Here is a 13,558-nt window from a genome sequence, read left to right on the forward strand (position 1 = left end):
CTCATTCTTGGCTCGAAGGCAGTGACCTTGCACGTGTGTTTTGTGCTTAATAATCTCAAGAGAGTCCTGTCCACAATACTTACCTTAAAAAGGCTTGTGGGATACCACTGAAATGACTAGAAACAGCTCTCTTTAGTAAGCACGCTGGGATTGTCTCATCATTTGAAGGGAGCCTGCAGGTTTGGCTTCCTTTTGCCACTCAAATCTCCCATGGCCTTTACAGACCAGTGAAAGTAGCAGGTGGCCTTTAGCTTTTAGTTTTTGTGAAATTTGTCTCTTTTCTGCCACTCTCTAGTGGGCTGTCGGGGTCAGCCCTTCATGAAATGGCCCACAGATCATTTCAGCTCTTTCTTTGTAAAAGCTTCTTTGTAACTTGTCGGTTACTGGGGATGCCATTTAACTTCTCTGTCTTCAACTCCTGAGGGGACTGCTTTGACAGTGTCCTCCGGAAGCTTTTGTGGGTTTTTTCTTTTGTTTTTGTTGTTCCTTGTTATTTTCATTTATTCTTTAATAATCAGAACCCATCCAACCTGTCAAACTCAGTTTCCCCAAGTTTCCTTAATTTTGCATTCACTGGCTGATTGCGTTACTGTGCTTATTACTCCAAACTGTATCTGCCTCTCTTCGGTGCATCACGCTCCTTGCCAGCCTCCAAGGCCTGGCTCACCTTCTCCCTTTTTCAAAGACCCTTTGCTTGTTAATGAATTCCCCACATGGCAGCCAGGTAGAGCTGTCCAGAGTAGGACTGTGCAGTTTTACTTGCTCTTTTTACCTTTCCTCTAGGTCTTGGTTAGCCCTAATTCTTATGTCTCAGCTTTCCAGAACTGACGTGCTTACTGTAGAACTGCTGTTTTCATAGTTGTTTTCTAAACTGCAGATGCTGGTGGCCACAGGACGATGGCAAGAGGAGATGGTGTCTCTCCTTCAACTGTTGGCATTACAGAGGATTCTGGAAATGCGCAAGTGTGAAAGCTTCAGGAAGCCTGAAGTGGGGGTTATGGCCTGAACCGTCTTCACTCTTTCATTGGGGTAGAGAATCTTAGAAGGTCTTGACACAAACCTCAAGGATCACCTGGGCCGTCCACCCTGTTTGTACCTTAAAACTGGGAGCAGAGCTTTTATAAAATACAGATGCAGGGTTCCCTGCTTCAGAGACTCTGACTTAATTGTCCCGCAGTGGGTCTGCACATTGATGCTTTATAGAAGTTTTCCATATGATTCAGGTTTGAGCACCACTGAGTTACTCTCACCACCTGATTTTATTAGGAGAAGATAAGGTCTGAAGCAAAAGTGACTTGCGCAGACTTTCGTAGTTGCAGGGCTGTCGAGTAGGGAACATGTATCTCCTGATTTCGAGTCAGCACTGCGTCCACTACCCTTACTACCATTTATTCGCATTTCATGTGTCAGATTGTCTGCTGTGGTCCTGGGTGGTGGTGGGGGGTGGGGAGAATTCCAGAACCTGAACTATGCAGGAGAGTAACTGGAAATTGTTCAGTGCTTACATGATTGAACCTAGAATACGTTGAGCTTGTAGGCTGTTGAATCAAGAAAGAAGGGAGATCTGGATAACTGGGTGTATTTGGATTCCCAAAGAGAGGGTCATAGGATTTAGCTTTAGGGCTTGATACTTCAAAATGTGATTGTATTCATAACAGATATTTGTGGTGTGTTGTAAAAGTATCATATTTATTGGCAAATGTCCTGGGTTCAGGTTACGATTCTGTCCTTATGAGTTCTGGGGACTTGGACAAACTGGCCCATCTTGAGCTTTGTTTTCCCCTGTTTTTATAATGGACATAATGTCCCCATTTCCCTGAGTTTTAGGAAGTTTACTGGAGACGACATATGTCAAAGCTGCCACATGACAGATACTCAGCGCTGATTTTGAAGTCAGGCAAGTCTGTCTAACATTTGCTGCAGCGAACGACATGGTACTAAGTATGTGGCCAAATCAGAAGGGTGATTTCTGTCAACTTTGCCTAGGACAGTCAGTAGGACTGAAGTGGCAAACTATAGCTGAGTCCCAGCTCATGAAACTTGCATGGCGTATGGTACCAGAGATAGGAAACAGTCCAGACTGTAAGGCAAGTGCTAGTCCTCTCCCCCACATTTGTAGCACAAGTGTATCCTGCACTATTTCTTAGTGTGCTGGAGGCTTTTTATGTTCAGAAAGATCTTAGTGAATCCTAGAATCATGCATTCCTGAAAAACCTTGGACATTAACTAGTTCAGCCTCCCATCCAGAACTTGCATCCTGGATAAATGGTTGCATAGACTCTGCTTGCACATCCAAAGTCATGCGACTCTTACTCTTTGGAGCCTGTTTATTTGTTGGGTAAACCATGTTGTTGAAAACATTTCTTATATTGGATTCTGCCTTCTTAAATCTTGGTTTGTTTCAAATAGCCTCCATACCTGGCATGGAGCCCAACACAGGGCTTGAACTCAGGACCCTGAGATTAAGACTTGAGCTGAGATCAAGAGTCAGACGCTTAACTGACTGAGGCACCCGGGTGCCCCACCTTCTTAAATCTTTTTTCTGAGTTAATGCAGAGAAAGTCTGATCTTCTTTTCCTTCTGAGGACCTTCCTTAGTTAAATAGTATAATGTAACAGGAAACACAGACCAACTCACACTAGCCAAGTAAAGGTGGTTTGCTATATGTTAGAAAATCCGAGAGAGGTTGGAAGCCATGAAGGCAGGAACCACAGTAGCTCCAGGCCTCTAAGAACCAAGAGTTTCAAGATTTTCACACCATTGGATTTCCTTTGAACATCTTTGCCCTTTCCTCCTTATGGACATCACATGCTTTAGACTGAATTAACAGTATGACTCCAAGATTGTTCAAGTTTCATTATTGGTCTTTGCAGAGCATCTCTTATTTTCTTTTTATGTTTCTTCCATTTTTTTCCTTTGCTTCATCCTTCATCCTCATTCCACTTTCCCTTCTACCTCAGAGATTCCTGCTCTCATGTGTTTGGAATAGTCCTTATATATGTATGAATCTTTAGAAATACATAGTATTTTAATTTACATAAATTTACATAATAATAATGCACAACACTTGCCATCTGCTTCCCACATGGTAAGCTGTCTTCCAGGTCCTTTAAATGTATTAACTGCAGTGATTGTCACAACAAACTCTGTGAGGCAGGGACTATTACCTTACCTGGTTTACAGATTAGAAAAGTAAGCACAGGGAAAGTAACTTTCCCAAGGTTACATTGCTGTGGAGTTAGTAGCTGAGCAAGGATTCAAACCCAAACAGTCTGACTTGGCACATCTCACACTTGTTTACTTAGCTCTTGTGTCTGTAGATTATGGTACTGTGCCACGGACCTGGTCCTATTTCTTATCTTTTTTTGCTGCTATTATGGCCCAGCATAGCCTTTCTTTGGTCCTCAAATTAAGCAATAATTGTATTATGAACTGTCTAATACATAGATAACATTTGTTGAGGGTTCAGGATGTATCAGACACTCTTTGTATGGGTTAGATTATTTACTTTGAATGGCTCTAAGATATTGGTATTATTATTATTTTTTTTAGAGGTGAGAAAAAATTGTACGCATTTCAAAACTGGTCAAGCATGTATGAGATATATTGAGTCGTATACATAAATAATGCTCAATGAGCATATAATGATTAGGACTCCTACAGCATCTCTCATACTCTGCCCACAGAGTGTGCTAATGGGTTTTAGAAGTTATATTAATTTACATTTGTCAGTATGATCAGCATAGTCTTTTAAAGATCTAGAAGTTTACTGTTTCTGACACTGCAGAGTATTCCAAAGTGTGTATCCATTGCATTCCATGGATCTGTGTCCCTGCTAATACACCTTAAAGCTACCTCCAAATCCCCCCTCCTGCAAACCTGGTCATGATGAACATCTTTATATAAGTGTTCTTAAGGATTGGCAAAAGTTTGCTCAGAGTTTGTAGCTGGGAGTAGGGTGCTTGGTCAGACTCAAATTCATTAGGTTTTGCCAATTTTTTTTTTCAGACTCAAATTCATTAGGTTTTGCCAATTTTTTTTTTTTCCATAATGGCTGCACCAGGGTCCATTTCCCCCAGGAAAACATTAGGATTCTCGTTTTCTCCATATAGTTCCCAACACATGGTACGTCGTGTACCTTTATATTTTGTGTTAATGTGATGGGTATAGGTGGTAGCTCCCAGTTTCTGCTTCTGTTCCATACATAGTAAGCTGACTCAGTCTCTCAAAATTACTGAGCAAGGGGATTTGTTTTATAATGGTGAAGTGTCCATTTCTGGTCCAATAGATCTCTAAGACTGTGGTCATAGTAGGCATGTTGCCTACTCATCAGGGTTTGTGGGTAGGAACAGATTCTCTGAAAAAGTGGTGTTGTCATTGTAGGCTGTTCTGCTGACCAGTCCTTCTTTCATTCCTTCCTTTTTTCAATATTGATTGAGTGACAACCATATCTTAGGAGCTTTTCTAAGCTCGTGAGCTGAGGGACACAGTTGTGAGCAAAATAGACATGGCCTTTGGTTTTTTGGAACCTCTAATCTAGTTGGGGGGTAGCCGTTAATTAAGTACTCATGGAAACATGGAACCATGGCGAGTGCTATTCATGAGAAGTAGAGGCAGCGGTGGCATGTAATAGACATAGCTGATCTATTTTTGCTTATTTGATACAGTTATATAAGGGATGCTGTAGGTCAGGGAAGTTAGAGGATATGGTGAAGTGGTGGGGAAGAATATTCAGACATAATAATCAAAAGGGACCCAGAGGAAAGAGGGAATCGGATGTCCTCAAGGAATGGAAAGGCTAGGATCACTTGGAGGGCTTTTAATTCATTTATTTAACACATTTTTATTGAGTGTTCGCTATGGTCCAGAATAGCATAGGGGGTGAGTGAGATGGAGCTAGGAAGGTGGGCACAGGGCTCTATCATGCGCTCATCTGCTTTGGGTTTTCTCGAATTTGAGCAGCCTGTGTTCTAATGTTTTGTTTGATTGTTTTCTTTGTTTTTATTTTTAATACTCTGGTTTCAGATGTCTCTTAACCTTTATTTGCTTTTACCAGAAGGTGCTACGGTTTGTCTCAGACCCTCTACAACAGAGGCCTGCAGAGCTAGGAGTAAGATCTTAAGTCTTACTCTCCAGAAGAGATGTATTCTAGACATTAGTTAAGTTCCCTTGCTGTTAGCAGCAAACATCACTCCTTATTTTTCTTCTTTTGCCATTAACCCAGCAGTATATTGTGTGGTCTTCAAGGGCACATGGTCTGTTTATGTGGAATGGCTGTAAATATAGTTAGCCTTTGGGATCTGAGCTTGTTGTTTGTGGCCTGATCTCCACATGTCTCGTTTCTTCCTTTCCCCAGAAGGACCACACTTGGTACATGACGAAGTCAGGCTATTGTCTGCTTGCTCAGTATTGTCAGACAAAATGCTTAAAAGCTGTTTGAGCTTATTTTTCTTTTGTCCACTGATGATGAAATCTCTCTCTCTCTCTCTTTTTTACTTGACATGTGATGAGAAAGAAAAACAACAAATAAGAAAAGGACCTTGGACAATTTCCACCCACTTTTGTTTTCCTGATCTTATAACATAACCTTTTGTATCTTCTACTTTTGCCCTCTACCCTCAAAATCTGTAGGGGGAAAATAGTTGCCATTGAAGGGAGATGTTTTAGTGGCCCTTGCTTTGTTTTCTAAGGGGTGAAGTGGGCATAACACTCACCCATGATGCAAAGGGTGCATATTATGGGCTAGAGACCACAGCCTGGTTTTGCCTTGTCTTATCTATTTGATGGAGTTAGTGTGCATCCTGTGACGAACCCCTATTTTGTCACATCTTATGCATATTTTATTATTTCCTACGTCTCTTTTCTTCAAGTAGTCCCCCATGCCCGAGTCCTTTCTTGATTATAGGTCTTTAGCTAGACCTGAAATCTCACCCCTTAATTCACTCCAGACGTTAAGTCAGCTCACATAGCCGTACATGAGCATGGCTCCCATTTGTATGTAGTGGCCTGTGGGAAGGAGATGGCGGTTGGCTATTTAAGATTCCTCCTTAGGTGGACCACCCCTTTCGGATTCTCTGGTTTCATCTCTTTTAAATCTGCTCCTCTATAGGCGTCTGTTACTGATCTGCATAAGCACGTTATTTCTCCTTGACTCTTCCTTCTTTCTCAGGTATTGAGATCCACCTGTTATATGTCCCCGTCATTTCTGCCCTTCCATGGCATCAGTCCACTCCATTCTTGGGCCGATGCTTTCTTTAGACCCTTAATAGACTCTGGAACTCCTTATCCCCAGGTCCTGGGCATCCATTCATTCTGCACCTTGTACTCCGTTTCTTCTACAATATTGACCTGATCCCGTTAATGGCCTATTGCACCCTTTACAGTAGCCACAGTCCCTGTGGGAGTAAGTTCCAGTCCAGCCAGCAATCTGTGATCCCTTGCTGATTGAATTTGCTTGTTTAACCTCAGCAGCAGTGGCTTCCCATTATGCCCTTTGCCCTGGCCAGATTGGACTATGCGCTGTTCTCTGAAAACATGCCATGTTTTCCTTCCTGTGTCTTCACCCAAATGGCTCTCTCTGTCTAGAATACACTTTTCAGTGTTTCTACTTCCACATATCTGTTCTACAGTCTTTATCAAAATAGTACCTTCTCTGTGAAGGCTTCCTTAGCTTAAAGTTATTTTGATTTCCTCTGAGTTTGTTACATATGGGGACTTCTGTTTCTTAGCATTCTACAGATGAGGAGACTGGACTCAGTCTCAGTAACTCCAACTCAAAAATGCAGCAGGTGGAACTGTGGAGGTTCTAACTAACGTTCTAACTAAAAATGCCATGTTTGTCCCACCGTACCACATTCTTTCCATTTCATATCATTCATATAATTCTACCTTATACAGTACAGTAGAGGGCAGGGTAGTGGAATAATGTCTGCCTTTTATTGAGTGCTTAGTATATTCCAGATACTGTTTTACATATCATATGTTTATTTAATTAATAATCATAAAATTATTTAAAGCAAGTAATCTTACGATCCCCACTGTCCATCTGAGGAAGTGAGGCACGGAAAGGTTGAGTAACTTGTCCAGGGTTATGCAGCCAGCTTGTGGCAGCCAGAATACCGACCCAGTCTGGCTCCACAGCCTGTGCTCTTTAACTGCCCTGTGACTCTGTGGATAAGCAGGAGCTCAAAATAGAAGCCTTAAGCCACTGACATTTTCAGTTAATAATATTTGACAATTGTGGGCTATAATATTTCTCAGTAACTTTTCTCAATGGAAAACCAGTGGGTCTCTTTGATGTGTTTCGAGACCTTAGGATTTTCAAAGGTTCCTCTGTTGTGGACACTTGAAATTTGTAATTGGAGATAAACTAATTGCTAACACTTTCCTACCTGGAAATAATTCAGCTCTAATGTATTTGTGTTCTTTGAAAACAACTCCAGTTTTAGGCATTATACACAAGCATGAGCTAACTACTTACGTTGATCGAAACACAACTTCTCTTAGTACTGAGAATTTGGAGACGTATCCTTTATACAAGTGAGATGACACAAATTGTTAATGCCCTGTCTTTACAAGAGCTGAGCAAGAAGAGAATCATGGTTCTCGGGACAGACAGAGTGGAAGAGAGTTTAATGGGTAACGTAGGTGCTACTTCATCAAGTTGCATGGTTTCAGGGCAGTTTATATAGACTCCGTTCTTAGTTGAGAGCCTGATGAAATCTCAAGGCCATTATTAATAATAACGTTTGGGGACTAGCAAAGTGCTACCATGATAAGCACTGACACGGAAAGAGAAAGGAGGTATTGACCTGATCTTCTTGGCCTTCCATTTTGAAAAAGATTCTTCAGTGCTTCACATGAAATGGAATCTATACACAACTCAGGAAAATGTGATTTTCTTGAGGCTGAAGACTAGGTTTTCTACATTTCTGATAATAAAGCTCAGTTAATATTTGGAATGAATGGAACAGTGAGAGGAAGTGGGCTCAAATCCTTGGTTTTCTTGATTGGTGACATAATTGATATCACTTACGAAATTTAAGTCAGTGGAATTTGATCACTCACCTGCTCTATGGAAGACATAGGCCACGGTTGAAAACAGTAGATATGTATACTTGATTTAAAAATGAGGCCGAAGTAAACTCTGTCATTATATACTGACTGGAGAAGAAGAGGGCCAATGTTGGTGAATCTGTTAGAACAAAAAAATGAATGTGACCTGCTCTCAATATGGTAAAACCAGCTCTCAGTACTCAACCTGTAAAGAGGATATTACTTTTGTCCAGAATTTTACAAGGATCTTTTTATTAAGGGGGCAACGAGAACTACAGTTGCCTAATATGGTTGTGAAAAAGTAAATCTGTTTTTGTTGGCTGGCTCATTTGTTCATTCATTCAGCATTTATTGGCACTATAAGAAACCCTGTACCATGTGCTACAGAGAGGGTTACCAAGTGGGTCACCACCAACATTAGGTCCTGCATCAGATTAGGAGGTTGTGATATGACCAGTGACAATAAACACATTCAGTAAGTATTGTTTGGAAAACTTGTTTGAGTTTTGCATGCTTGCTGTGTGTGTGTGTGTGTACGTCTGCGCGCACATGTACTTACATATTTGTTGGATCTCAGTGTAAAATGCATTTCTTATTCTGGATCATAGTAAAAAATATCTGCTAAATTTGCTATAGAAGGCAGATGAATTTATCACAGTTTCAATCAACAGGGAGCTCACAGGTAAGTAGGAATAGGTACAGTTATAAGGTAGAAAGTGGGAATGCTTTAAGGGACATATCTACTATGAGAATGCAATGAAACCAAAATAGTTTGAATGAAGAAATCAGCAAAGGTTTAATGGAAGAGCTGCCCTTTGTGCTGGACTTCAACAGTCGGTTAATGCTTAGCAGGGTTTAGTGTATGGGAGTCAGGATGGGGATTGGTGTGTGTTGATCTGTTTGAAGGCACGGAACCGTTCCACGATATTTCTAAGAAGTATTGCATTTCTTTTGGCTGCTAATGACAGAGCCAACCTTGGCTTTTGAGTTTAAGAAGAATGTGAGCACACTGAGCAAAGGAGTCAGGTAAGCAAATGGGGCTGGTTTGTTAGGAAATGCCTGTTGATTTATGAGAAAAGGAGCTAAGTCCAAGGAAGAAACGTGCATGGAGTGGCATGATAATAGTCTAGAATTCCTTTTATGTAGAGGACGGGGCAGTCATTTAGTTCTTGAATCCTTGCAAGAAAGGCAGGAAGTAACTGTTCAGAGCTGGAGTTACTTCTTGTAGAAAATAAGGGGGGGGGGGTTCGTATTTGCATTAACTCTTTAGAAATGGCTACCCCTTTTGGTACCCAAAGCAGAAATGGACTCAAGAATCCCAGAATTTTACATCTGGAAGAAAATCATTTGAGAACCATTAGAAAGAAGCATTCAGATTTCTCTGTGAACATTCAGAATGCACATGGCTGGTTGATTTGGAGTGTTGGACTCTTCCCAAAGATTTGGTCCTGTTAAAAAATGGAGCAGGGTTCTTCAGCAGGTGCTGAAGTCTTTGAGTTGAGTCTGGACAATAGCATTCCTGGGAATCTAGGGGAGGAGCTGCTTCAGTAGGGTGAGAGCTTGGTGGCGTGAAGATCTTTTCCTACTCTGTCTACAGCCTCCCCTTCTACACTCACCATCTTGTCTGTTAAATTATGTAATTTTCACAAGTTCCTCATACACAGAAAAATGGACTGGAGTACCAAGACATTTGGGTGCCCATCTGATTCCATTTGCATCTGATTTTTTAAAGAGAGCGAATGCCATTAACGGTGCTGAAATTTGCCTAGATAGAATTTCCGCACTGTGAGTGAAATGCTAGCTCTTCAAAGGATGGGTCTAAGCGCACGAACTACACCTGTGTCTGGAATCCCATTGTCGAGGGGCTGGTGCTCTCAACACTTGCATTCGTCGGGGGGGGGGGGCGGTGATTTAAGAATTAAAATCTGGGAGTGTTTCCCTTATGTTTTGAGGTCATTGCCTTGGTGCTATACAGATAATAACGGTGTTATTGATAGTAATGTGCAGCACATTGGTATTAAACTAGGAGCTGCTCTATGGAGTGGTGAATACTGTATTTTTAGCTCATTTCCTTAGGCAAATGCAAATATTGTGCTTGCGCAGTTACCTCGGGCGTTCACAAGTTGGATTTCCAGTGCAAACAGTTTCCAGTAAATATGAACCAAGTGGTACTATTAGTTTCGCATCCACTAGGCGCCTTTGTAAGCTTCTGAAGAGATAATTGAAGGAGAACTCGGATATGCGGTAAGTTGTGTATGTGTATAAAAGATTCAGCAGGGATTTAAGGCACTTCCAGCCCACATGAAACATTAAACATACTGGCTGAAACTAGCCTGAAGATGGGCTTTTTCTTGATCCTGAGGAGTTGTCTACTTTTTTATTTTATAAAACAAGATGAGGGCAGTGCATTACCCTAAGAAACAAGATGAACACAGTTAAGCCACATTACCTGTTTTCACCTTGGGATGGTGGGGGTTACTATCATGACTTCTAAAAACATATACTTCTCATTTGTCAAGCATTTCAGTATGGAAAAGTTCAAATGTATACAAAAGTAACGAGAAAGCTATTACGGGCCTCCATAAATATATTATCCGGCTTTGGCAATGATCTGCATTGTCAGTCTTGTTCCATCTATATACCTATTTCTTTTCTTCACCCAAGACTATTTTGAAGCTAAGCCCAGATATCATATCATTTAATTGCTATTGTAAATTTTAGTCTTTATTAGGTGTGTCTACAAGATTCTGAAAGATGAAGAACATGTTAGGAGGCCTCTTTAGAAAGGTATTTATTGATCTTGTGGCTTTTGCGTGAGTATGGGAGTGGCGACTCTTTTATGGAGGAGGAGATTAGAAAATGCAGTCTTTTGTTTTGCCCATCTCTCTATATTCTGGATGTAGTGTTAGCTTTGGGGACACCGTGTGGGAGTGTTATTTGATAAGGGTTTAAATGTTCAGCGACATATTTGGTCGAGAGAGACACCAGGTTGGTCTGATTTTGTTGTCATTATTTATTTAGATAAACTAGATGAACATTAGCCATCCTTTTTTTTTTTCCTTATTTTTTTCAGTAATCTCTACGCTCAGCAGGGGGTTGGAACTCATGACCCCACGATCAAGTGTCGGATGCTCTACTGACTGGGCCAGCCAGGTGCCCCAAACGTTAGCCATCCTTTTGCACGGAAGCCCTAACAGTATATTGAGAATTATCTATTTTTAGCCAGGTTGTGGTCTTAATTTTAAAAGTACTGTAAGTATAAGTAAAGATACTGAAAGTAGCCAGGTTGAGCAAACCCTAATCCTTTACTGCAGCGATTCCTCTCGCTCCCTTACCCCAGGAAGTGGGTCTTGGTGTACCAAGCAGAGTACGACATCTCATCTTTGACTAGATTACCTAGAAAACAGAGCCCGGGTCAAGAGCATATGTTGCTGGATTGGAAGGAGCAGGCCCAGGGAAGCGGGAGAAAAGGAGCGAGGCCTGGAAGGAGGGAGAATGGATACAGAAGGGAAGAGTACCAGGCTGTCCTGGACTTGCTCACTAACAAGTGCAACTGATTGCTTGGTTTCACAGCACGTGTTCACAGAAGCCTCCACCCTATGAGTCTCAGAATGATTCATTAACAGGAGGAAGGGGTTAAAAGGTCTGCACAGGTTCCTCATTCCCATTGCTCCAAGTGTGTTACCTGTTCAGCATTGACTTCCCGAGGAAACCTCTTTTATCTGCTTTTTTTTCCAAAGTGGCACTCTTGAGTATGCTTTGACTATTTAAAAAAAATAAAAAACCACGGAAAAGGAAATTCCGGGACTTCATTTCCATGGTGCCTTGCTAATCTAAGGTGCCTCAGGGGAAAGACGGAGTTTCCTAACGTTCCACACCAAACCTAGCTCTGAACTTTAATACCTGATTATTATCACTGGAATCAGATTAAAAGCATACTTATTTTCCTCTAAGTAACATATATTGATTGTTCATTTGGGATCCTTTGTTTTGAGATCAAGAGGATGCCCCAGTCATATCCATGCAACCTCTATTTTAACATGGGAAATTTAGGTTTTCAGTTTTTTTGCTCTTTTTTTTTTTCACTGTTTCCAGTTTTATTAAAGTCTTTGGATGTGTAGCACCCCCTTCCCCTCCGCCCCTTTTCTCTACCTTTATTGTTCCACCCAGTATTTCAGATTGATTTTCATATGTGGGATTATTAGAATAAGTGATATGATGCATTTTTAATGCTCTGGATTCATTTTAGCAAAATTTTATCCTGAAGTTACCAAATTGTACTTCCATTAGTAATGCATGATAGTGCCGATTTAACCATATGCTGATAATTCTTTTAAAATATGTTGTCTTTATGAGAACATTATTTTCTTTCTTTTTTTGAATTACTAATAGTAACTTTTTTTCACAAATTTGTAAACCAATTATACATTTAGTACGTAGGGTCAGTCCCTGTGTTAAATTCTCTCTACATGTGATCTCTTTTGTTTTTATTTATTTATTTATTTTTAAATTTATTTGAGACAGAGAGGGAGAGAGCGCACAAGTGTGGAGGAGGGTCAGAGAGAGAGAGGGAGAAGCAGACTCTCTGCTGATCAGGTAGCCCAATGCAGGGCTCAATCCCAGGACCCTGAGATCAGGACCTGAGCCGACACTTAACCTACTGAGCCACCCAGGCGCCCCCATGTTATCTCTTTTTTAAACTAACTTTTAAGATAGATATATTCTGGTTATGATTACAACTGTTGTTACTATTGTCAGTGTTAATATTCTCAATTCTCAGCTAGGGAAACTAAGAAACAGAGAGGCTGAGTGATACATACAATGTAATGAAGCTAATTTGTGGCATGTTTCTGGTTTATTCCCTATACTCTTCAGCAGGACACTCTGCTGCCTCTCATGTACGTCCTTTTGTTCACATTGGTTTAAAGAAATCATTTGTATATTGTTGTGTTTGCATGGCTAGCCAATTACTATGAGCTTTATGTGTAAGTGTTTTATTTCAGTTTTGTTGTAATTTGGAACTGGGCACAGACTGGTTTCAATTCTTTAAAAAAAAATTCTGCTTTTAATCAAACTGGCCAACTTTTGGTTTAAGGCAAGGATCTAAATTAATTTTTAAATGGCTTGTGTGTTATTGGTTAATCTTACCATTCCTCAGTGATTTTGCTTTCTCTTCTTCTGTATTTTTAGTGTGTACATAGGCCTCTTTTGTCCCATTACTACCTGTCTGTTCTTGTATAAACACGTCCCCTCTGCCAATTTCATTTGAGATTTTCTTAGCCACCTATGTAGTATCTTTAAAAAAGACGGAGGACCTGCATGAGTCCAGTTCTGCCCAACTTATTTTTACTAAATGCTCTCCTCTGCTTCCAAGGACCTGGGCAGCATGCTAGCTATTCATGGCTATGATAGGACCTGAGTAGAAACTTCTCTAGCTGCACGATCATCTTGGTCTTCTACCTTTCGGTGAGCTGGAGAATAGGCTTTCACCAGCTTTCGTTCG

At 40.8% G+C, this 13,558-nt stretch overlaps 1 protein-coding gene across 17 annotated transcripts in view; it reads left to right on the forward strand.

Moving 5' to 3' along the window:
• LOC113918675 (LIM domain containing preferred translocation partner in lipoma) overlaps window positions 1-13,558 on the forward strand; it is a 667,221-nt gene that overhangs the window by 255,545 nt on the left and 398,118 nt on the right. Inside the window, exon 1 of one of the 17 annotated variants that reach the window (XM_027587353.2) lies at window positions 1,178-1,223. The exons of the other annotated variants lie outside the window; for them this stretch is intronic. Coding sequence (XP_027443154.1) covers window positions 1,193-1,223 — 31 coding nt within the window. The 5' untranslated portion in view covers window positions 1,178-1,192. Of the gene's footprint in view, window positions 1-1,177; window positions 1,224-13,558 lie in introns of those variants that run through there. 17 annotated transcript variants of the gene reach the window in all.

Source organism: Zalophus californianus, chromosome 1 (assembly GCF_009762305.2).
Source record: "Zalophus californianus isolate mZalCal1 chromosome 1, mZalCal1.pri.v2, whole genome shotgun sequence".
In the NCBI taxonomy this organism is placed as follows: Eukaryota; Metazoa; Chordata; class Mammalia; order Carnivora; family Otariidae; genus Zalophus; species Zalophus californianus.